The sequence below is a fragment of the Centropristis striata genome, chromosome 9, assembly GCF_030273125.1.
Source record: "Centropristis striata isolate RG_2023a ecotype Rhode Island chromosome 9, C.striata_1.0, whole genome shotgun sequence".
NCBI lineage: Eukaryota > Metazoa > Chordata > Actinopteri > Perciformes > Serranidae > Centropristis > Centropristis striata.
In genome coordinates, this window is record NC_081525.1 from 33,669,574 (window position 1) to 33,696,568 (window position 26,995).

Genomic DNA, 26,995 nt, shown 5'->3' on the forward strand with positions numbered 1-26,995 from the left:
GCTAAAATGAAATTTGCCAATGTTTTTGCCGTTTAACAGATGTCTTTAGAATAACATAGGAAGAGTGCAAATTGGAATTTTATCACACTCATCACAAACAGCCAATACTTGATTTATATATCCCTATGATCTAAGCAAGGACAGATTGAAAACTGCATATAATAGGTTAAATTTCTTTTTCAGTCATCATAATTTATACTGCAGAATAATATAGATTACATTATTGTTTTTACCCAGAATCATTAAGCCCCATTCACTCTTTTTGACCAGTATTGCTGGTAGTGTTTGAATGGTCAGATCATATTCATATAACATTAATACACACCTAGTGTAAAATAACATGGAGGCATTGCTTGTGTAAACAACAGAAACTGCGGCCTTCGCTAGAACAGTTTGGGCAATTTATTCAGTTACTGTTACAGCACAAATGTGTGAAAAGACCTCATAACTATTCAAGCAGCACACAGTGACAAATGTCTAGACGGTATCTCTTTAGACATGTTTGTTATTAGTGAGGATGCAGTTTTCTCAAAATGTCCATGTAAAATCTTTGAAAAGAAATTTGTTAATCTCCTATTGAGGACGTAAACTCATTCACCTCGCTCCATCTCCGAGCTTATTCCTCTGCTGTTTTCTGTTTGTCTGACACCCCTCTATACCTCCCTCCTCCTCCTCCTCCTTTTCTCATTCCTGCTGCCAAATTAAGTGTCAAACAGACAGGGAAGGCGGGTGGATGGCCCACATTTCTCCTATAGAGATCCACAGTATGGTACAGTACGTTCCAGTCTGCTCTGTTATTCCATTCTCTGCTCCAATACAGACCTCGCCCCCAACCCCCCCCCCTCATTTGGGCTCATTAGCGGCTGATTGGGTTGTTATTGTAATTAAGAGCTCCTGTACAGCCAGTGAGAGCACCAAGCTGTCTGCTTATGGGTGGTCCTCAGTGGGAGGGTGGGCTTTAGAGGGGTCACAGTCATTGTCCACTAAAACCCCCCACCCACACAATGTCTACCAGGTTTTTTTAATATACAAAGCTCTGTTTATGTAAGTCAAAGTCTAAATTAAAGCAGCAGTTCCCAGTATTTGTCTTTGTGCCAGAGCATTTTCACTCTTTAGATGACAAACAGGAAAAATTGTGCAGCAGGTGTCTTCCTTTCTTGTGTTTTCTCCATTTTTTCCTCATGTTCTTTCATACTCTGAGTAGTTTTAGTTTATGTTGGAAGTGAACATTGCTTATTGTTGTGTTTGTTGCCAGTAGGTAGCAAACTCAACCCCCTGTGAGGCTGTGTGTGTTGCTTGTCACATAGCAGTGGTCCATAGCAGCCCTCCATTCATGCATGTGATCACCAACCGTCCTGTAGGTCCCTTACGTCATCCTGCGTTCCTGCCTGGGCTCAGGTTACACTTTCACCCCACTCACTCCCCTCCCATCATTCCCCTGCCCCCCCTTCACCCCTTCTTCTTCCCCCTTTTTCTATTCGCGCTCTTTGCCTCTCCTGTGTCCCCTTGCTCTTAAACCTGGGAGGAGAGAAGGAGGAGATGGCTCATTATTTTAAAGACACAGCGGCTCTTGCAGGCAACCCAGGACTACATAACAACCCTTCCTCCACTCCTTTACTCTCCCTCCTTCTCCTCCCCTCTTTCCCATCTGCCCCCCAATGACCCATGCCTCCCCCCCACGTCCCCCCCCTCGCTCCTGTCAGTCGAAAACAAGACTCCATTTTGCAGAGGGAGCTCCCGGCAGCACTATGTACTGCTTCCTCTCATGGCACACTAACATTTCTTTGTGTCAATAAAGCTTCTCCAACAGAAGAAGTGACATATGTGCTAACCTGTTAGCATGTTGTGCAAAGAGAAAGACCACATTTGCTACAGTTGGAAAAATACATAATTGTGAAAAGTTTGTATGTCCTGTTGGTGTTTTTTTCTTGAAGATCATTATGGGCAGAGGTGAGTTGCACCCTGGCCCTGTTGGTGTTGCGTAACATAGTTTATGTTGTCGTGTTGCACAATAGGTATCCGGTTAGTGCTGCAGGCTGACAGCGAGTGGGTGGCCTGTAGGCCTGTTTGATCTGTCCAGGAGATAAGGCAGGAGGGGCACAGAGGTGTAAGGTTGCTGTTATCACTGGGAATAACACCAACTGCAACCAAGAAGTGTGTTTGTGTGTTTTGGTTTCTGATACAGTATGTGTCTAATAAAGAGGGTGCGGCCAGGGCAAAGTGGCTAGCTTGTGTGATTGAGTAGCTGTTGTTTCAAACTCTGCCTTATCTGATGACATGTTTAACAGCTGAAATGAATTTATTGTCTTATTTTATGAGTTGTTGTTGGTTGCTGGCAAGGCTGGCTGCAGCCGGAAATGTGCAAAGTTGAGCTGGCTCTGGCCACGTCGACACAAGATGCATATTAGTAGTCCATTTAAATGTTTTTCATCCACACTAGTGTTTTCAGATTGTTTTTGATTGATGGAAGTAATTTCACTACATGGTGAATGATTGATATTACCGCTTGTTGCCGTCTAACATAACTGAGAATGAATGAATGAATGAATGTGTAAACGTCAAACTCTGCTCCATTGTTTATTTTCCTCTGTCAAGGAGATGTTGTGTGTTTATGGCCTTGGTTGGTCCGTCTGCGGGTCAGCAGCATTACAGGGAAAACTACTGGTCAGATGTTCATACATGAAGACTCCATTATAATCTATTATAATTTTTAGCGGTTCCGAATTATGGGATACACAAACTGATTCTAACTTTCATTGACATTTGTGCTTTGAAAATTTGTTACCAAATTGGAAAATTAACTTTAACATCCCTTTAACTCAAAACGACAACTTGGAAACTTAGTGAAGGTTTTGCTACACATTTTATGGCTCAGCCGATCCATTCATTTGCTCTCCATTGACAAACAAACACTGGAAACCACAATCAAATGCTTTGAGCAATTAAATGCAACACATGTCCTTTGTACCGCCCATGTTGTTTTCACATTACATCTGAGGAGCAATTCACCATTGGCCTTGGTGCTTGCCGAGTGCTAGCTTGGGAATACTTTCAGGTAATGTGGGGTCAATTATCCTAGGATTTATGACAAGTGCATCTTTGATGTATTTGTGATAATCTCATCCTCTTAATAAATGTTCTGATTCACTTTTATTCAGTTTCTGGTGAGCTTCTTCCTGGTCAAGATAGTTTACACTCCTGCTGACATGTGGTCATGGACAGCTCGTACCCTTTTTAGGAAGGTTTGTCCAGTTGTGGGCATCTATTGGAGTCTGACCTTTCTCCAGTTTAGGTCCTCTAGTTGATAGTGGGTCACCATGACAAATTCAAACACATTTAGATATCCAGTCAGCTGCTAGCTGACAAGCACAAGACTGAATAATTAACAGAGTGGCTGCTCTTATGTACAGAGGAGTAACGTTGATAGCTACTGTTTAATATCTCACCTGCACAATTCCTTTTATCTTAAAGGTTTTGTTACCATGTCAAATAAGATAACTGTTATCAACATACCTGCCTTTGTTTCATTACTCTTTTGTAAGGCGTCCTACAGATGCAAATAGCAAGATTTTGACATTCGTTCTTGCTATCGTCCATATATTTCTCTTCAGTTCAAATGTTTGAAGCTCTTTTTATTTTGTACTTTATTTTTGTTTTTTACTTAATCAGAAACAAAAAATAACTAATTTTCACACTTGAAATAATGTGAACACTGATGCATAACAATGATGTTTAAATGTCAATTTGTCTTTTCTTTTCTCCTTAATCTAATTGAGACATTTTTTTTCTAAAACAAGAGGCTACCAGTTAGGACTTGGTCAAATATGTTCTGACCATTTGATATCTTAGTTTGACTTTTTCCACTGACCCCTATTGCAAACATGCTGTAGTAGTAAACAACATGGTTTTATTTGGCAGTGCAGTGATTACTGGCTTTATTGGCACATATCCATTATTAGAAGTCTCTTAAACTGTTCAATTGATTTGCTGCTGGTCAGCTGCTGGAGTTTGTACCTGGACTGTTGACATGTTTGTCTCGCTAACCCTTAACAGAATGGGAAGTTAATAGGTAGCTTACACCTGGGAAGTAACGGCAGTCAATAACAACTCAATGGATAAAAGCAGCCCACTGCAAATATTTTAGACTTTTATTTCTATTTTAAGATTAGTGTGATTTTTTTTCTTCCTTTTTTTCCATGTGCTGTCTGGTAGTAGGGGGTTTAGCTTATTAAATGGGGAACATAGGAAGAGGTGGCAAGCAGATGGGGTTCACACCATTAAGATGCATGGAAGACACGGACAGACTCAGTGTGATTAGCAGGTGTGTGTGTCTGTACCATTGATGTGAGAGCAGCAGACTAGATGGAGACCATTAGATTGCTTCTATGATAACAGGTTCAATTTACCCTACATGCACAGACTTGGGCCCTTATTCACCTTTTATCGCAAAAAAGTGTCCTACGGGCCATTAGTTTCTTGGTTGTGCAGTTAATCCAATAAATGACTGAGAGAAGTAACCTAATGTTTGTTTCTCATCATGGAAAAAAGTTTCATTACCAAACTGCATTTAAGTCCAATTTCCTTGCATGTTGGTTATTTACTATAACCATCTGTTTGTTTCATTCTTTTTGGCAGCACTAATGGCTAAGTGGCAATCATAGGCGTGCTTTTGGTGTCTTGGATTATACTGCAAGCAGGCTTTCATCAGTGGGCCATAGTGACTTAACAGACATTTATTTAACAATTTATCTCAAATAATTATTACTTAAAGTAAAATGAGTATTATATATCTTACCACAACCAGTGTAGTGAATACAGTCCACTGAGTTTAAATGGGTGTGTTAACACCACAGTATATATATGCAAATATACCTTGTTCAAACATCATCACTCATGACACCACATCAAGCAGTAAATCATATCTCTTCCACTTTAAACAGCAAGTCTGTTCACATGAGCTGACATAGCTTTGATCAGGTGTCGGCAACAAGCCTGTTCATATTATTAGGGGGATCTGGTAAAAAACATTCCACCTGTTTGACCATTCCTGAAGGACAATTCAAAGAAATCTGATTTTTAGAGGAAAATTGTTACATGGTTTTGACATTAGTAAATTTGTAAACAATGAGGCATTCTTCCCTCCCTAATAACTTGTCTTCAAGGAATACATTGGAAATGTGTATCTTGTTATTCGTAGCGAGCAACAACAGCATGCTTTTTCTCTCTGTACATCTCTTTAAGTAACTGTCCCCTAATGAATTCTCCAATCTTCTGATGTGTGTGCATGCATTTGCTGGTCCAAATGTGAGTGTGTGTGCCAGTGTGCAGCAGCTAAAGACTATGAATGAGCATGGATAAGCATTTTGCTTCCAGGCTTCATTTCTGTTAACCCCTTCATGTCTGCTTCATTCAGATCAGACAGTGCCATGCAGTAATTTCCTCTTGGGAGAAATAATGCTGGGGCCAATGAGAAGAGAGAGTCTCTCTTTGTGTGTGTGTGTGTGTGTGAGAGGGAGAGAGAGGGAGGGAGTGCTCGCGGCCAGTCAGATTGTGGAGAGGACTTTAGTGAGGCTGTTTCATGAATGGCTCTGCTCTACTTAATGCAGATCACTAGTGGTTTCATGGCTTAAATGGGGAAAAAGAAAGATCTGTTGATGTTCGTATCCGGTTGTTTTGATGCTGTTACGAATCGAAGATGAATCTTTCCCTGTTTGGCCTGTTACTGTAAGCCACAGTCAAGGAATGACATGTCTCCATTTATACTGTGATATGCTCTCCTTAATGATGGTACACTAAATCAGCTGAAACGATAAGTCAGTTCATTAGTCTATCAATATAGAAATAACCACTAATTTCTACTTTTTCAGATAACCTATTAATTACCAGTTATTTTTTAAGAACTGCAAAACACACTCAGTTCTATAGTTTTTTTGCTTTACTTTATCCTATGTGAGAAACTTGCAATTTAATGGCGTTACCCAGAGATTGTAATTTTCACTCTTTCCTAACAGTTTTCATTGACTAAACAATTACTTCATTAGTAGAAATACAATATAATGTTTTGTTGCTCAAAAGGTGTCTCCACAAAACTATAGTTTACATTGAAATACCTTTAAAAGACTGACTTAGTATTGTTTCTCACATCTTCCTCCCTCTTTATCCCTCCAGTCTGCCAGGGTAAGGACATCCGGAACAATGTGACCAACCTCCAGTCGCTGGAGAACTGCACCATCATCGAGGGCCACCTGAAGATCCTGCTAATGTTTAAGACCAAGACCGAGGACTTCCGGGGTCTCAGCTACCCAAAGCTTCGAGTGGTGACCGACTATGTGCTGCTGTTCAGGGTCTATGGCCTCGAGACCCTCAGCGATCTCTTCCCCAACCTGACGGTGATACGCGGAAACAACCTATTCTTCAACTACGCTCTTGTGATTTACGAGATGCTGCAGCTGAAGGAGGTGGGCTTCCACAGCCTCATGAATATCACCCGGGGCGCTGTGAGGATCGAAAAGAATCCAGACCTGTGCTACCTGGCCACCCTCGACTGGTCCAAGATCCTGGATTCGGTGGAGGACAACTTCATCGTGGCTAATAAGAACGAGAGAGAGTGTGGAGACGTGTGTCCTGGCACAGCCCAAGGCCAGACCATCTGCCCGCAGAACACCATCAACGGACACTTCAGGGGACGATGCTGGTCACAGAAACACTGCCAGAGAAGTAAGTGTATATGTGTCTTTATGTCTTTATTTTGCTTTTACCCTCAAATGGTCCCATATCATTTTTTTAGTAGGACTTACAATTTGAGAGGATATCAGTGTTTCTGATGTCCATATTGGTCCAAAAAATGACAGAAGTTATAGAAAATGGACGCTCCTGAAAGCCCCTTAACAGTTTGTAAATATCGATGGTGTACGTAAGTGTGCACACGCAGTTTGTCAATAGAAGTGTGACAGAGGACAATATCTTTTAGAGCTTTGCAAGGGCATTAACCACCAAAGAGAATATCATAAAATTCTACATCCATTTCCACCATTCATGTGCATTGATGAGGTTGACTGTAAAAGGGCTTATGACTCAGGAACTTGCCTGAGAATCAGCATGTTTTTTTCGATATAAAAGTAACCCAGTGATCGATCTCTACATCAATAGTTACATTGCAAACAAGAATGGCTAATAGTTAATTCAGCATACGTTTAATGGTTCCAGTTGGTCAAAATATAAAGTAATACAGAGTAAAAAAAATGGGTCTCAAGTTGGAGCCCACAGCTAACTAACTGACTCCATGGCATCATTATTCTTCCTGTTTAAATCCCCGGCATTTGTGTCAAATTTCTTTAACGTTTTATTAGAAAGTTGATTGTTGTCGGGTGTTTTAACCAGCCGGACACTCGCCACATTAAAAATAGACTGAACATTTATGTGTTGAGCAGTAGAAATATCTCCATATTGACTGGCTGTTTTGTGCAGACATGATAGTATAGCACCTTTCTAGGATCCATCACCCTGCTCATTGTAAAGTGCTCCATTGAGACACATAATGAGAATACGCACTGGAGTTTTTTTCTCCCAGAAATCAATTGAGACGACGATGTTTTCATTCCAAATGGTTTATGTAATGATTTCTATGATGCAGAGGGTTGCTCCTAATATCAGCAGCCAAGGGTCGTGGACTCCCTCTGATTAGCATTCATTGACTAGATCATTGTGGGCAAGTGATCTGTAATTATAGGCTCGGGATCTGCTTGATGTGTGAAATGACTCAACTGTATTGTTGAGTCAGGGAACTGCAAGCTCAAAGGTAGGCATTATGGGAAAAACATGCAGTGAAAGAAAGAAGGTTAGAGTGAGAGGTGGACAGCAATAAAAAGTGAAGTACACTTGTTTGTTTGAAATTGTACAGATTTTCTCTCATTTTTAGTAGAACAACTGTGGGTTTGCTTGGTGTTGTGGCCAGCTGTCGGCATGTTGTCCAGCCAGCCAGTCAGTCAGTCAGTCAGTCAGTCGTCTTCTACCATAAACACAGAGAATGGCTTCTATTGTAAGACACACAGAGAGAATGCTTATTATTTTTTGAAGGTGATTATAGCTTGTGTTGTTTTTTTTTCCTTCTATCTGTGTCTGACAGAAAGGCTAGAGTTCAAAGCAAAACGACCTCGGCCATGTTTATACTTTAACATCGACTGTTGCAGCCTGAATATAATGTTGGCTCCTTGATTTTCTGCCAGGTCTCATTGTTGGGAAAGTAATACAGGAAATGTCTCGCTTTGTGTCTCAGCCTCTGTCACTAAGCATGCACATGCACACAAACGCACTCATTGCTTTAGAGTTTTCACTTTGACTTTTTTTGGATAGGTTAAAATAATACATTTTAGCATTACAGATGAGGAGTAATGAGACGTGAGATTGTTACCCAGGACTTCAGGTGTTGGAAAACTCTCTTAGGTGTTACAGATCAGATTTTGGACTTTGAAGTGAAAGATAAAATTAGAAATCTCTGAAGCTGGTTTAAGTAGATCTTATATGATTTTTGCACAGACAGAGGTGAGAACACATCTGTCTGGGACATGCTTTTTGACTTGAATGTACACAATTGTACATGAAGAGTTATACATAATCTAAACCAATATGTATAATTCAGAAGTGGTGGTAATTTTAGCTTATTATTTATATATATATATTTTTATTTTCCTTTTCCCCCTCTATCTTCCATGCATTCTCACTGTATACTCTTGTCAATGTGGTACTAAAATCTCTGTAGAATCTTTTTTTATTCCTGCATGATGCATTCATAAGTGTAACTCAGAGAAGTTTGATAACTATGGCCCCTGGGTTTCATTCAAAGACAAACCACCTGACCATTTAAAAAAAAAAAAGAAAAAAAGAATGTGGACTGATAAACAGAAGTGGGTGTACATACAGTACGGCAAACAACCTGTTGCACATGTGCGTTCATGTCTCCTTTGCTCCGGATAGGCCGGGGGAGCAGGTATGACGCTGTGCTCTGCGTCATGTGACAGGCTCCAGTTTAGTCAGGAGCTGTATGTCAAAGCAGGAGCCATTTCTAGAACATGATGCAATGGCTGTCTGCCCCTGCAGCGGGGGAGTGTGACTGTGTGGAGGCTGGGCATAGGGATGATATGTGTACACTTACTGTAAATGCTTGCATGTTTGATGTATGTGCGTGCTTAAGTGCATGTCCCCACTGGAGGTGAGAGGCACAGCTCCACATGTTTTTGGCCTTCAGCAAATTCTTCAGTGCTATTCTGGATATAAGTATAAAAGGTACAATAATGACAGCAATTTTAGCAATAATAGTAGTGACATTTTAGTATAATTAGCAGTGACTTTTGCAACTGTTTAATATCACTTTTATGCAGTGTATTGCTGTGCAGGCATGTTTTAGCCCCACATGAGATAAAAAGACGTGAGATGTGAACATCCAGAAAGAAAAATGTGTTGTTTCCCTTGGGTGCTTGTGTGCAGTGATATACAGTGAAACACATGCTGGGTGGTGGCGTGAGGAAACTGTACGATCTTTAATTAGAGCTTCTGTGAATGAAACTCACAGTTTACAAACTTAGATGTGCACATACACACATGTGTGAGTGTGCAGGGCGGAGGAACATTAGATGGGGCATTAAAGTTTATGTGTGAGTGGAAACTGTTGGGTTGTTTTTGTTGTGTTTTTACAGGGTTCCAGTTGCCTTAGGTAAGAGCCAAGGGAGAGCCTACATTCCTCTGATCTTACACATGCTCCTTACAAGCAGGAAAACCACTGCGAGCGTGTGTGTGAACCAAGACATGTCATGTTTAACTGTGCAGGGCCCTTAAGTAACTTGTTGGCAATCCAAACAGCCTGGAGAGTGTATGAGATCTGACATTCATTGGCTGGTACAATTTTCCCTGTTCTGTATGTGTGTGTATCTGATGCACACACGTATTTTGTGCAGGTAGCTGTTCGGATGTGGAAGTCAGTCCAGAAGAAGGTTTTGTCAAGTGCACTCAGGCTGCAATTTTCTAGCTTTTACAAGCTGTCACCAGTCACTGTGGCTTTGTTGCCTGATTAAATGTTGGTGGTTGCTTGTAGAGTGCATTTCAATCAACAATGTTTGTCTGCTTTCTGCAGGCGGTGTTGTGCTGTAGAGCAGGACATACGTTATTTTCATGGCATAAAACCTTCCAAAAGTCTCAATACATACATCCAGTGTTTGGAGGTTTACTTTTGAAATGTACCCCATGTCAGATACATGCCATAAAATGTAATTTGTAACATATTCCATTAGATTACTCATGTATTATAAAATACATGGATGACTTTTCAAATACATAAAAATGTCCTGCTGACCTTATATGTCCGTCTAATATATTTTGATTCTGCACATGCTGTGTCCTGGCTGTGTGTCTGCCCTTAGCCTGTACAAATTGTCACAAAAATCTGTTTGTAAGAATGCGTGCCTTATTTGAATTTAAAAGTATATAAAAGAAAAACAAATGAATGCACATACTTTTGCCAAGGCTGGGCCCTGTCTTACAATGTGTACAAAAACGTGTGTTTGTGTATCAACCATGTGATGTGGATCTGCTTTAAAATTAAATGGGTTCTTCCTGTGACCATGTTACTCCATTCCACCAAGTTTTGTGGAAATAGGACGAATAATTTTTCCTAACAGTTATCCTGCAGACAAACCCAACTGAAAACATAACCTCCTTGATCCCTTCAAGTAATCTATTTTTACTGTATTAGGATTACCACCAATTTAAACTGTATCTGTAATGGAATACAGTTACTCATATTTTATATTAATATATCCCATTACTTCTCAACCCTGCAGACATCACAAGTTAGTTTTTATGGACGTTTCTGTGGACTGAGTCTGTTGAAATGTCTTTAAGCAGTGAATTCCTACCAGTCCTACACGCGCCATTCTCTGCAGCTAAGAATGAAAAGAATTGTTTCTCAGTCAAGGATCATAAGTTAAAAAAAAAGTTTTCTACTGATGTTGAAATATCAGATTGTCAAGAAGAAGAACACCTCTAGGAGAGAAGGGGAAGGTTGTCAGGTCTGAGATCAGTGGGGTCTTGGATCTGTGGCACCTGCTTTAAATGAGACAGACAAGATGTGTAGGCATGTGGCATACAACCTCTGCACCCACATGTTTGCACATGATGCATCCAGGACGAGTAAAATAGGTCTGACTGGTTTGTTTAATGTGTCGGAAAGCAGTTGCTTTCTGTCTCCGGCTCTTTGCTGCCTTTGCACTTATTGTTCTTGTGTGAGATGAATCTACAGGGTCCTACGGGTGCTCGAATTCCTCGAATTCCTCTTAACACTTAATGTGGTGTTTTCTAGGTTTTAAAAGTGCTTGGTTTTTGAACAAAGTGCTTTCTTGAAATTTAGGTTTCATACAGGGGTTGTACAGGGTTTGTCTTGAAAACAGGAAGAAAGCTTATTTTTAACCATTAAGTTTACACGGTTAGGGATATGCTTGAATTTGAATATACTGCTTGAAAAATAGCTGCAAAATGACAATATACATTGATTGCAATTTAGATGATATTTGGGCTTTGAGAGCCTGGAAAGCCTTGGTCAAGATACCTCGAAAGTGCTTGAATTTTACTCTTAAAAAGCTGTATAAAGGACACAAAGTCTACTTTAAACTGGTGACACATTTGTTGTGTTTTCACTCATTGACCTTCTCTTGAATACTGTCATGAAAAATGTATAGAACTATATAATCTTATTTATTGTGAAATAATCAGTGTACTACTGAATATTCTGTATAGAAATATGTAATTTACCACAGCTGTAGTGCTTGAATTTGACTGTAGAGTGCAGGAATTCTTAATGTGGTAGTTCACCTCTTGTCTAATTTACTCCCTACTCCCTTATAATTTGATAATTACAAAAAAGTGCAACTCTTATTAACAATAATTGCCCTTTTAATGTAAGAGTGTATGTTTGTGTCAGTAAGTGGGACCTTCCAAAATGATTGTTCCATGAAACACATTTCTAAGGAGAGTTGGTTAAATTTACAAAACAAATAATAAAGAAATAAATGGTAAGAAAAAGATGATTTATAGACGAGAAAGAGCTCATTTCACAGAAGAGAGACAGATGGATAGTAGACGTATACAAAGGCAGATTGCTAGCAGGAAAGTAAGCACGCTAGACGGAGGAGTGGATTAACAAATGAGAGGTGAAGAGAGAGAAAAGTACAGGTAGAAAGGAAGTAAGGGTAATATTCACAGATAGGAGAAAGAAGCAATGGCCGCAAACAGTGGATCTCCTGTTTAGATAAGGCTCTGTGTGTTACTGAGGCCTGGCACACTGTGTTCAGCCTCACAGACACCAGCCAGCACTCTGCTTGCACAACTCACACACACGCAGGAGGAGAGAAAGCTTTTCAGGTCAAAGTTCACTTTTCCTGCGCCTACGTACTTTGTTGTTTGCTGCGATTGTTTTCACACACACACACACACACACACACACACACACACACACACACACACACACACACACCAGCACACAGAGACACAGCTTGGCCTCTCAGTGACAAAAGCCACAGAGGGGGAAAAGCCCTCTCTCCATTACACGTCCCACTTTCAGATCATTGCAGTCACACAGGTTAACCTGGTGCGCTGGTAGTCGATCTAAACGGGTCAATGTGCGTCATTCGCCGTGGCTTTGTGACCCTCCTACTGACCAGAGTTGAACACGGGTCGGGCTGCCCAGCTCTGAGCAGGCTTCTCTACTCGGGATGGGAAGTAAATTTTTCCTATATGGACGACTTTCAACTACCTGCCAAGCTTTTGTAAAAACAAAGCGCGAGAGACAGAAAGTACAGGAGCAGTAGAGCAAGAGAGAGAACTAAAAATGAAACTTTATGGTGTTTACAGTACTGTATGTTATTCTCAGATACTGGAACTTAATTTCCAGGAAGCTACAGCTGTACTCTGTGAGCGGTGATAAACCTGTGTCGACAGTCTTGGAAAGAATGGAAAAGCAGGTTGAACTCAGGATCAGAAGACATTTAATCTCATGAAAAGATTATAAAATATTAGGGTTTATTTTTGTCTGTCTTTAAACAAAACTCACGGGGTAGAAAAATGTGGCATTGACTGACTTTAAATTATACTTTAGTTGGGTAACCAACACTGATGCCCACCTGTAGGTTGAGAGAACCATTGGTTGCTCAACAGTCTGAGTTTGCCAAATCAAGTGGGTATCTTATGTTCAAGCAGTTGTGTGTAGGCTTATTTGTTTATTTTATACTTCTGTGGTTCTTTTCTCCCAGCAACATATCTCCATGAAAGCACCAGAACATTTCCTCAGAAAGGGAGCAAAGCCTGTTGAGCTGAGAGTGATATTGGTCTACTAACTCAGAACAGCCAAGTGAATAACTAATTTTGTAAATGTTAAACTATTCCTTTAATATTTATTAATGTTGCCATTAAACAGTACCACTCTGCTGTCAATCATAACTTAATATTCAGCCGATATTCACATCTGACAGAACTTGTCATCAATGACATTTCCATAAGGGTTTTATTTCTCATGCTATCCAATGAAAATGGACGGTCGGTGTGGATAAGATGAGGGCCAGATGAGGAGGCCAGGAGGGGAAGAGAAGGGGTTGGGCAAAGCAAAATAAACAGAGCAAAACAAACAAGTCAAGTTTCAAGTGTAGCTCCCAGGTACACACTTACAGACACACACTCGAAAATGACACACACACACACACACACACACACACACACACACACACACACACACACACACACACACACGGCAAGTGGCCAAGCTAGAGGAGGCTAAGAGATACAGAAAATGACAGTATTAAGGATGCAGGCGTTCAATGAAGCGTGCTGTTGGCCTGCGCTCACAACCAAACAAAAACACTTAGCCAGCCTGGCCTCTTAATTGGGGTGTAAAAGTGTCTCCACTCAGGCTGCTTCCACACTCGATTCTCTCTTGATCTCTTCTTCTCTTCTGTCTTTGGTTCAGTTTTTGCAGTTGTTTCTAATGAAAGAGGTTTCCTGAAGCTGCTGTTCTTAATTAGCCATTTAGTGCTCAGTGACACAGAGAACACAAGAACATAAATACAAAGGGACAGACTGCCTGATGGTGCAGGAGTGTTACCCTCTCTGTAACTAGCTTCCATGTGTCTCAACAGTGAAGAAATGCTGCATGATTTCTGTAGGTTTGTGTGAATCCAAGAATCCTTGCTCATATTCGGGACTGCAGCATGTGTCAAGTTTGAATGTTGTGTTTACAAACAGTAAGAGATCATTCCTGCATAGTACACCTTTAAATTTAAGTTTGATGAGTGAAGCAACAACCTTTGCACAAATATTGAATCACTGCTCTCACCTCTCCTCCATCTGGACAGTTGTCATTTTTTCTGACCACATGTCAATCACCTGTATAGATCACACAGGCAGAAAACACACCAACTCTCTTTCCCTCCGGTGATCAACTGTTGTGAGGAAAATACATACCGTAATGCCCTGAGGGCATATTTGCACATTTGTTTCAACCATGTTTAAAAGTGTTGTAAATAAGCAAATAAATAATCTTATTCAGGAGCTGTGAGGCCGCTTGAACTTTGACACAGATGCTTCTCCAGTGAGAGGGGGCACGAGCTAGAAATGGTATCATTTTGCTGTCTTCTCTCTTGCTAGAATTAACTCAGCTACCTGGAAGTGGGAGCTTGTTTAACAGTTTACTAAATACCTTTAAATAAAGTACTGAATATGTACCTCACATATAGGATAGTATAGTATGGGCATTTATCTAATGTACCATTTTAGGAAATTATAGTAAGTTGTAGGAGCTAGTAAAGGTTAGGTTTGGTAAACCACTCCTTTCAAAGAAATCTAAATTTGATCAATTACAACTTTTTATGCAAGCGTTATTGAAAACATATACAGATGTTAAATACTTTCTAAATGAAACCAAATTAATATATTCCTTACATGTATCGGAACAATATGAGCATTCAGTACTATCAAAAAGTATTACGTATAGTAATAAAGTATCTACTTCTATCTATTCAAACCTTTATTGTGTCACGAATTTGCATCACTGCTGGTATCAGTAGTTTTGATGTGAAATATTTGCAGGCGAGTATTTTGCACTTAGGTGCTTATGATGATATTAGAAGTACATTTTTATGATTTGTGATATACATACAACTGCTTTTGCAGCACAGTTATGAAAAATCTCCTCTCTTCCTTCTGTTCATTTAAACAGGAAAAAGTAGTGAGCAGACACATGAATAATTTGAATTGTTTCCAATTTTCTTCGTTGTTCCAGGTTCAGAGTAAAGTGAATTCCAAGTGATGTGATCCTGATAGTGATACACTCTCACACAGAAGAGAGAGCTGCATACATTTGTTCTCATCTGTCTTTCTTTCTTTTTTCTACTTTTTTTTTTTTGCTATAGACAAAGACAAGCTCATCTTTGATGCTTTCAATTTGTGATAGTTAAAGCTTTTCTGTGGTGGCTTGCCTTACATCAACACACACTCACTGGTGTTAGAATTACCATGAATATCTTATAAGGGACAAGGAGTGAGAGGAAGAGACAAAAACTGAAAGAGAGGGGAAGAGAAGAGGGAAGGAAGGAGAGAAACAGACAGATGGACAGGGAGAGTTAGTAATTGTGCTCTTGTGTTTTCCTTCCTGGCAGCTTGAATCCTTGTTAACAAATCCAAATTAACTTTGATAAGCTGGCGTCAGTTATGTATGTGCATGTGTTTGTGCGTGTGTATTTCCCTCTACCCGCTCCATTCGTGCAGTGAGTGCTGTAGCAGGCAGCCAGTGCTAGCTGAGCGCCCCAGGGGATCTGGAAAACTCTCTCTCCTCTCTCCTCCAGCTCATCAATGGACAGGCACTCCCACATCCTGCTCTTCACACACACACACACACAAACACACACACACAAACACACACACACACATACACACACACACAAAGTGCGCATGCGTATACGCAATTGTAACGGTACACATTCAGATAGACACATGCACAACAAATGCACGCTGCAAACATGCTGCAAACCGGGCCAAGTGGAGCACAAACGTTCACACAAGCCTAAGTAGAGCACACTGACACTGCTGCCCAATATTTTAACAGGGGATTGGCTGTTGGGGGAGATGTAAGTAGCCTTTAGTGTGGAGAGGATGGGGGCTTCTGAGGATACCAACATGCTGGAACAAGATGTGCGGCTACTGCTGCTGCACTGTGTTTTTTTTAAGTGCCAAGAAAGAGAGTGAGAAATTTCTTACCCTTCTAATTCCTTCCTCTAATCATGTTTTCAAAATACACATTACTTATGTTAAAGGGAGCATGTCATGTTCTTTTTCAGGTTCATTCTTGTATTTGGGGTCTCTACTAGAAAATATTTAAATGCTTTATGTTCCCTCCTGAAAAAAAACCCAAGTCTGCACTGACTGGTCAGTGTTTATGTGCGGCCGCTGTCTAGGTAAGCTTCATCATTGTAGACGTTAGAGTGACTGTAAGGCTGTAGTGGCACTTTCTAGCAAAATAAAACCAACAATCATACCTTCAAAATCCAAATCTACATAATCGAACATGTTCCAGTAGAAACGTTATCCAAATATGGGGATAAATGAACAACATTGGGGGCCGAGATTAAAGGTTTTGCAGATGTTAGCATGTAGCTCCATGTAGCAGTGTATGTAATAAAAAACACTGCAGTAACATGCCTGAAGCAGATGACCATATATAGAAGGTCTTACGAACTGATTATTTTTAAAGCGCTTTTCTAGTCATAATTACCACTTCATCACTACAGGTCGGTATTCACCCATTCACACACACATTTTAGTATCATGCCCTTGCTTCTACATGTGTACTGCTATGGCCAGGGAATGAACCACTGACTCTCTGATTAGTGAACGGTGGCCGCAGCTGCCCCACAATTGATTGTATGTGTGTTTTTCTGTGGGAATCCGTGTGTGAGTTGTGGAGGAAAGCATGTTGGCAGGCAAGTGGTTGTTACAGCCTGAGCTGTCTGAAAGGACTTCCTCATTACTTCCTGCCTTTGTCCAAAACACTTCCTACTGCCGAGCTGTACAACTGGGCCCAGGGGGAAGGCTGGCGGGCGAGAGAGTGGGGTCGAGTGGGGTGGGATATTATTTACATGAGAGAGAAAATGAAAGGAAAGAAAAGTTAGATGAATGGATCACAGCTCTCTGGATCCGCAACAAATGCCAAAGTATGACAGTGCTGCAACTGTTTATTTCATTAATCGCTTTGCAGCCCTCCAGCGAATGCAAACCCCAGGTTGTAAATCAGTTTGTCAGAAAATAGAATACAGGCAGCTGAGACGAGAGGCAAGCTGTAAGGATTGAAGTGCATGGAGGAAGGAAAATAACACAACCCCCTCTCTGGTTGGAGGAAGGGGATTGTTTTCAGGTGTTTGGCCGGATCATGTGACATCAACACATAGCACTCAGATTCAGGTCCACCTGACAACTTTCACAAAACCAGGGCTCTGCCTAATGTCAACTCCTTTTACATTTGAAGCTTCCATTGAGGTTTGTGAATGGCGCTTTGAATGTCATATTTAATGCTGTCCTCACCCTAAAAAAGTAAAAAAAATCCTTGATCAAATACCTTTAATTTGAGTGAAGTGATTCATCAGATAAAATTAGTCTTTTTGTATCAAATCAACATGCTTTAATGAATATGTGGTTATATAAAGTGCTGTTAGATTGCTGCTAGGTTGCCCTGTTAATACAAGTGTGGCAAGCAGGAGAGCAAACAATTTTTGACTGCACTAAAATACTAGAAATACCGCGTTAAGACAGAACGAATAGTTGTTGATTTAGAATTTGAATGTCACCATTGTGAATGAATATACAACTACTAGGAGCACAAAACACAGCTTGTAGCAATATAATAGTACAGTAAAAGTGACTGAAGTCAAAGTAAATGGGTTTTGTTAAATTTGTCCTAAAACAAAACTTCTATTGTCTTTGCTGTCAACCCGCTTATCTGAATCTTCAACAAAATAATGCCTCTCTTTGATAAATTAGATACTATAGCACGTTTTCATTCTTTGTTTGTATCAGAATGTATTGCACACTGAGGCTTGTTTACCAGTGATGAAAATCCCGACCTCAAACCTGATAATTAATCTAAAAGTAAAACCTTTGTTTAAAAGGTAATCAGAAATGTAATAAGTTACATTCCTTATGACATTTTTATCAGGGTAACTCGTAATCTGCAACCTTTTTACTGAAAAACAACTTTCCCAACACAGATTATGGTTTCACTGCTGTTATTTCATAATACACGATATATGAAAACTTAAGCACAATAAAGAGTTTGACAGTGTCCATAAAGATTTTCAAACATTTACAAGTAAAGGACATGAAGACATGAAAAGTGTTTATTATAGTGTTTATTATAACAGTCTCTCTATAAACAGACACCAGCCCAGAGTGAAGTGATGTTTGTAACCCAGTCGAAGCGCACACAGTCCCTACCTGTACATCATTAACTCACTGTAAAGGGAACACTGCTGCTTCAGTGGAGCAAGGAAGCCGTGTGTGTATATTCATGCATACGTGATGTCAGAACCGCGTGTTAGAGGCTTAACATAGTCTTTAACCACAGCTACTAGTATGTACTGTATTTGGAATATGTGATGCTTATGCTCCGTCAAATACTTGGAATTTCATGGGTGGCTTTGAGGTGGTACACCGGCTCCGCTCAAGGGGTTGGGAGAGATGTTTGGACATTTGAAATTCTCAAGAATTTTGTTGTTACATCACCTTCTTGGGAAAGCAGAGTTTCCCACAGGTTGAGAATGTATTCATGTGGCGGGTTGTGGAGTTCATGCTTATCTGACACCGAACACATGGAAATTATTAGTATGCCTTCCGATTATGATTCCTTTATTGTTTCACCCTGGTTTTGTTGAGCAAGAACAGTTGTTACTTGAATCTCGAAAACATGCGTGTGCTAAAGAAATCTCTCCGAGGTCAGTTCTGGAAATCAACTTCTAAACTTGCTCTTCCTGAATCAAACATGTTTATCCTCATTTGACCTCTCCATCCTTGAAGTTGCTTCCAAACCCAAGTCTTTCCACGTAGTTCTGTCCAGACCCAGCTCACTTTGCTGAATGTCATGTCCTTGGCTTTCAAGAAATGGCTCTTTTTCCTTGAACCATTTAACAGATTTCTCTTGGTGAAAAAAAAAAAACACACAGCACCCTCCGGGGAGTCGGGCCCTACCCAGAATGTGTGAAGTGTCTGGGAAAGGAGCAAAATTCTCAGTAAGCTGAGCTTTGATGGTGACCACCACTCCTGTGCAGGCTGTTATGGTGCAGTCCAGAGCAGCTCTGTCTATTTAAGGCCACAATTGTGACACTAGGCTCGGGGTTGAGGTGGGATAGGGCGCATTATTGGGAGAATGTGACCCTGAGTTGACCCACGCAGGTCAGAGGTGGCGAGGGGGGGGTGCTTTTGCTGGTCATAACTACAGAGTAAGACAGAACACACACACACACACACACACACACACACACACATTCCAGGAGGGCTTACAAAGACAGGAAGTGCAAATGAGGAGCGTGGACAGGTGTGTGTTTGTGTGAGTTTTTGCCTAGCAGCGGGGGCACACACGGAAAAGTTTTGTTCCTTCTTCCTCCTACAGACCTGCTAACTTAAAGACACAAAATCATATTTATCCAGGATACAGGGTTCATGCACCCTGTATCCTGGAAATCTTTGAAAACATTTAAATTTAAACATTTAGTTTCTTTCCTTTAATTTGTCACCCTTCTGCATAATATTGTCAGAAATCATACTTTTGGTTGTTAATAGCTCATTTGCATCTAATTCAAAGGTTTGCACAAAGTCTTGAAAATTAAGAAAATGCTTAATTTTAACCTGACTTTTAATTTAAGTTGCATTCTTAGTAAGATGTGATGATAAAGTCTGATTTATTTATTCATTTTTTGGTTTAGGTACCCTAAAAGTTGATTAAAAAAAGTGCTTGAATTTGATGTAATAAAGAAGTTAAATCAGTATACTGTAATTGCGTTTTATTTATTTTTTAAATTCTCTCTGGTGTCCCTGACAACCAGACCACCTGGGTCAAGGTTTGGCATTACATTTTGTAGTAAGATATCTAACAAAGAAACCTGGTATCTCATCTCGTGAGGTATTTTGTTATTACACAAGCCAGTTTGGTCTGAATCTCTTTGTTATGCTGAATGGCTCAGTGACTATGTCACCCCCACCACTGTTGGCATCAGTACACAGACTGGCAAAGCTCCAATTTGCAAAACAGGTACTTTCCTCTGATCTGCACCTCGTGCTACTTGTTGTGTCATTTGTATTGAGACTTGTAGCATTACTCAGGAGCTGGTGGAGGAAATCTGTAGAATCTTTAGTGAAACAAACCTGATAAGAAATGTTCACATAGAAGTGGAAAAATGTGTGACACGGGGTGACATTCACATATGAGTGAATGTAAATTGTCAGATAAATAGCCAGATAAATCTCTGTGCCAACAAGGTGTGTATGTCACACAGGATATGGAGATATGAACCCTGGTTTAGGTATGCGCTGAATGGAGGTCACAGCATGAGGTTGTGAAACAGACAGCTTTAAGTTTCCTCTAAAGCTTTAGCTCAAGTTTGATCACTCTGAAAACAAGAAGCTATGACCTTTGCTGAATATTCATCTATTTTTTTCTCTTTTCCACCAATTGTTCTTTCAGCTGAATGCCTCGTCTTACTCCTGCTGCTTTAGTGAAGCTTTGTAGAGTCCTTTTAGGGATGCACATATTAATAGATATTCACCTTGTTGCCTGCCATCATCCTACTTGCAAATAGGATGACATTCACAAATAGTAGTGACCAATGTTTATCTGTTGTGTTGCATCACTTTTGCGCTGACTATAGATTGTGTTAGTTATTATGAATAATCTTGAGCACCAGTGTTTTATGTTGGATTTAAAAATTGTATTTTTATAGCAGGCTAAGAAGGCGTTTCCAGCAGTTATTTAAAAAAAAAATCTTATATCTTATATTGAAGGTTGTTTAATAAAATATTATTGAATTATTGCTAGTGTATTAAAGCGCTGAATGACTGAAAAATATTTTTTATTATTTTATTTGGATGGAAATGTCTTTATTTTTTGTCACAAGACAGAATAAATAGCAAAATAATAAACAAAAACCATCAACATTGGCTTTTTGCTGATGACCAAATTGTTATTTTTAACATTGACATTGTCCCAGAATTTCAGTCCATCCCTAGTCGTTTCATTCTGCGCCTCCACTCGTCTGTCCCGATCGTGCCTGAACAGCCGTGTAGTATAAATGTGATGTTGTAAAAACATTAAGGCCTATAAAGTCCCTCAGATGCCTATGTCATCTCCACTTTCCTCCTGATGGCTTGAGTGGTAATATATATTTGCAAGACAGATATAAAATGCTATGATAATCTTTCTCTCTTTGCCTAAATGCATCCCATGATGATAGCAGAGTAGGGACACAGTTATAAGACTGCAGTAAAAATGGCTGCTGCTGCTCTATCTCTCTCCACAGCATCTTTATTGAACAGTAGTAGAAAATTGTAGCACAGGACAAGTCTGCAGTCATGCTCATAGTATGCATTCCCTCCTCTCCTCACTACACTTTGATGCACTCGCTGCCCTCCTGAGGAATGAATGCAGTTAATAATTTTACCAACATGGTTTGGATGTCAAGTTGTCATGTGGAGAAAAGACTGCAAAATGCATCAGACATCGCTCAAACATTGTGACGAAAAGGAGAATAAATGGTCTTTCCCAGTCCCTTTCTTTTTTCTCTCTCCATTTCTCTTCCCTGTTGCTCCACCTCATGTGAAAGATCCTCCCTCTGCACTCCCTGCCTTCTCCTTTTTTTCCTTTCTGTCCCTCTGTTCCTTTGCTTTGTGCTCTCTCTCTCCCCCCCTCTTCCTTCCCCTTGCACTGTGGTATGCAGACATGCAGGAATTTCTGGGCCTCAAAATGATAGACCAAACTTGTCAGCCCTGGCTCTTGTTACTAAAGATGGCTGCCCCAGCAGTGTGTCTGCCTGTGATTGGTGCACGTCTGAGTTACTTCCCGCGTGATTGGTTATAACATGTTTGTCAACAGCTGTTGTGTTCTTGGCAAAAGTGTGAATTTCAGTTTTTTGTTTGTATGAGGCACAGTTTTCATCTGTAATTTGTGACTGCTTAGTGACCATAACTTTTCCTTGCCTCTGTTTTCTTTCCTGCGCATTTTCAGCTGCAGAGACATACTGTATGTGCTACTGCAAGCTGCTGCAACTAATCATTTTTGATCAATCTGCCCATTACTTTCATGTTTAATCAGCCGATCCATATACTGTCTTCAAAATGTCAGAAAATAGGGAAAAAGCCCCAAAGCGACAGTTTCAAATGTTTTGTTTTATCTGTCTTAACAATTTAAAACAGAAATATAATCAGTTAACTATCACATAAGAAAAAGACATTCAACAAATGTTCACAATTGAGAAACAGGAACTAGGTAATGTTAAGCATTATTATGTAAAGGAAAAAATAATTAAGAACTAATGCAAATATGATTGTCAGTAGGAATTATAGTTTGCTAGGGTCTAGAAACACTTGGCTTTTAAAAATATAGTGTTAAAGGATACCATTTGTATTTCAGTTAATCAAACCGTGCTACCTTGAATTCTGGAGAAATTTTGTTGCTCTTACATGACTCCAGGGTGAAAAAAGAATCAGAAAATGGAGAATTGATGAATTCAAATAAATGAGGGTCACATTTGACAACAGCAAAAGTATATCAGAACATCAGATTGAAACCTCTCACACAGCTCATACAGTAAATTCCAAGTCTCATTTATCCAGGTGTGAGACAGTTAATGTGGAAGTATTTCAAATATTAAGGTTTACTTTATTTAATCAAGACTTTTAGTGTTTTTGGATTATTCTGTCACCATGGAGGTATGCAAGAAAAACAAAGATTTTTTTCCAGAATTTAAGGTAACACAGGGTGAGTAACTTGAACATAATTGGTCATTTTGTAGATAAATTATTCCTTTAAAGTCATGTAATTATGTCAGCCATAAAAGAGCTGCTTTTTGGTTGTAGCTACATGACATGTCATAACATTAATGTCTGTAGACTGACATTTCCAGGGCTTAACAGAGTGGAAGGAACGCCTTGCAACAAATACACATCCATCCACTTTAGCTTGGAAAGTTTTAAGTAAAGTCAGATTAAGTTTAAAATTAAAAATGTTTGTGACATGATGCAGTTCCAGAGCCTTGAAAGGAAAAAAAACCCACAGTGAGGTCAAAATCTTCCCTTAGATTAACTTCTTGTTACAATGTAGGATGCAGTGGAGTCTTATAATTTTTCTGCCTATTTCATTACATGCCAACTCATTTTAATAATAGTTTCAGTGCTCCGTATGGGACTCAGCCAATTTGAGGCGGCTGCACTTAAATCAGAACGTCCGCTTCTATTATTTGCGCGTCCTAACATATATTGAAGATGACACTGAGCAGCACCCATAGCTTGTCCTTAATATAGAGTATGAGCTAGTGAGCTAGTCTCTTACGGCGCATGTGTTTGTGTGTGTATCACCAGGCAGAATGACGTCCATCCCAGCTAATATTTAGCATGCCTTGGCTGCGGCCTCCTCTCTCCAGTGTCTCCTGCTCTGGGCCTTGTGATGGCATTGTTGCAACTAAATAAGGTTCTGCTTCTGTGCTCTGCTCGCTGCCTGTCAGCCAGACATACTGCACTCTGCTGTCTGTTCCACACACACTCACACACACATGACACAGATGACTCTCACAGCTATGTTTTGCTGGTGTTTTGGATGAACTGTGGTGCACCTGCGCCTGTGCGTGCATGCTGTGTATACCCATTTATCATCTGACTACTCCTTGTGCGATTCCTATCTTGACAGAGATAGATTGGAATGAGGATTGTTTTTTTTTTCATGAGGAATGTTGCTGTCATTTGACGTTGGTTTTCCACTTTAGTTTGCCTGTGTCTTCTGTACTGTACCAACATCTGACCTGCACTGCTCAGAATTTAGGTTAATGAGATCAACTGGAGCCACAATATTTCTGGTGTGTGGACAACAAGCATGTGACCCAGTGTAATTCATATCAATCACGAGGGAGGAGCAGCAGATATTAGCAGACACACGACAACAACAGATATTAGCAGACACACGACAACAACACCAGTCCGTCCGCAGGTCTCTAGTCAACTAACCCAGTACACAAACCACCATTTTGGATCTGCCTTTTCCTCTATGCGGCTGCTTCTGAAATAAGAAACCAACAGGGCAAACACTCCCAAGTGAATTCTTCTCTTGTTGCAAAATTTACTCTGAACACTTGATTTGTGCTTTTTGTTTACACCACTGGAATTGGAAGATGAGTGGGAAACTAAGGTTTCTGGTGCATCTGATAACAAATGGCTTTGCTTGACACCCACATAAAATGTAGCCCCCCCAGGACGAATGCTGGTTCATGTCCCCTTTATCACCCTCCATCTCTCTTCCTGCTGCCTGCCTCGACCAGTCCAAGCAAAGGAGCGCCCCTCTGGCCAATTCCACTATACTAATTGGTTGCAAGGGCTTCTGGGTAGAAGGGAGTCCATGAGCAGAGGTGCATGTTTGTGTATGTGTGTGCACAGAGGCAGTCCAGAGTCGGATCCGATTTAGTGTGTTTGTGTGTTTATCCCTCAGTTCCTCCCAGAGCAGCAGTGGGAACACCAAGGGAGGAACTGGGAGGGAGCAGCCTTGCTGAAGGGTTTAACATTAACAGGGGAGGAGATGTCCAAGTGAGAGGGGTCAGGCTAAACATAAGGATGTGAGGGCAATGGCATTGTTGGGATGTGCAAAGATTATAATTAAAGGTCTTTATAATGCAACTTGTTGAAATACATTGAAGAGGTTGCTCTGATGAAACCATAAACCAGGGGTGTCACAACAAATCCACTGACTGAAGACAGTTGATGTGATTTGAATGAGTTGGGTTAGGTGTGCTCCACCTTTGTTGGAACAAAAACCTGCAGCAGGACCGGCTATTTCATGGATCAGTTTGACCCACCTTCCAATAAACGGAATATAAGAAGTGGACAAAGCCACCCATTGGTTTGTGAACTAGGGTTTTGAAGCCTCAAGTTTGGCCATCACACCAAAAGTGATTATAGTTGGACGAGTGCTGGGGAAAAGGATGTTAGGTTTTTAGCTAATGCTAGCACTAGCTAACTAGTTTGGTGAGCAAGGTGCATCTGTAATTCACAGTGAACAATCAATGTAATATATTAGGTGAAGTCGACTCATTTTCTCACAGACTTCTATTCAATCAGTTGGACTTCTAATTGTGCTATTGGAGTCGCCCTCTGCTGGCCATTAGAAATAATGCACGTTTAAGGCACTTCTGCATTGGCTTTACTTCTCAAATGCAGGGTTTAACGATTGGGTCAAACAAACAGAAAAGAAGGAAAGAAATAAAAAAGAAAACACAATCAGAAACATCTAGAACGTTTAAAATACACCAAATTGCCACACACAGCTAAATTTCATGCATCCAATTCCAAACCTTTATGAAGTTTCATATTTTTGTTGAGATCATGGTTATTTCAGACACAGTTTTATATTAAACAGTGTTTTCAAATGAAGTAGATGACTGTAGAGTTGAATATTTTTCTGAATTAATGAGTTGATGTGTGAATGAATTGATCAATAATTGAGTATGGGAGTTGATGTTTGAATCAGAGCCTTGATGACCGGTAGTACTCTTTTCAACAACTCTCCCAGTCTTTAATGGTTCAGTTAATGCAATGTGTGTGTGTGTGTGTGTGTGTGTGTGTGTCTGTGTCTGTGTCTGTGTGTGTGTGTGTGTCTGTGTGTGTCTGTGTAGATAGAGTGATGGAGGGATGGATGCAGAGAACAGCTTGAATGATAAACTCAGCTCCCAGTTCTGTTTGACGGGACGTATGTCTGTAGGAGGGACTGTCTGGCGCTCCATAACTCCATACTGTGGACAGTATGTGTATGTGTAGATTGAGACAGATGCTCCAGTCTCTTCGTCTCATGTGTATCTCTGACAGAGATGAATGTGCCAATAGTGCTTTTCTGGACTGCAGACAAATAGCTGTGGTGATGCATGGCACTCTCCGCTTGTGCTATCTGATTGGATGACCGTACCCCCCCCCTAAAAGATTTGCCTACATATTTAGTTTGACTATAATTATTTGACTGGCTAATTCCAACTTTGATGAAGACATAAACCAAACTTAATCGGGTGGGCATGAGTAATCAATCATATATTCATTGATGTTGAGTTCAGTTATTCTAGAATATATTAACCATGACTAAAGGTAGTACATTATTTATGAATCTTAAAGTCCTCCATTTTTTCTATTAGTTTCTTAACCGGTTGTGTGTTTTTTGAGTGCAAAAACAAAACAATAGTGACTTTACATGTACAATAATGATGCTGAGACCTTAATGATCCATATGTGTACAGAATAAGACAAACAAATAAAAACCAAACATAATAAAATAAAGACATAGTCATAATAATTCTAATAATAACATCAGTATTCAGTGGTTACTAATTTAAAGTAGTGTAATTGAATACCCAATGTTTAATGGGGGAAACTGCATGAGCATCATGTTTAAATTGACATTGGTAGTTACAGTATAGGTGATTGATTAAAATAGTCCCAGCTCATGGCAGTATTGTCTTTTATTCGTGCCCAAATAGAGTGAGAATTACTTCATTATATGTGATGCTCAAGTGATCTAATTTAAACAAAGAAGTAGTTTGATTTGCACCTGTTTGAATCCTAATATTTGCTAATCTAAACACACACACACACACACACACACACACACACACACACACACACACACACACACACACACACACACTCTCTCTGTCAACAGGTCCTTCAGTGAACACTT

At 40.1% G+C, this 26,995-nt stretch overlaps 1 protein-coding gene across 1 annotated transcript in view; it reads left to right on the forward strand.

Moving 5' to 3' along the window:
- Positions 1–26,995, forward strand: part of insrb (insulin receptor b) — a 91,242-nt gene that overhangs the window by 15,904 nt on the left and 48,343 nt on the right. Inside the window, exon 2 of the mRNA XM_059341946.1 lies at positions 6,169–6,717. Within this exon, the coding sequence (XP_059197929.1) occupies positions 6,169–6,717 (549 nt within the window). The remainder of the gene's footprint in view (positions 1–6,168; positions 6,718–26,995) is intronic.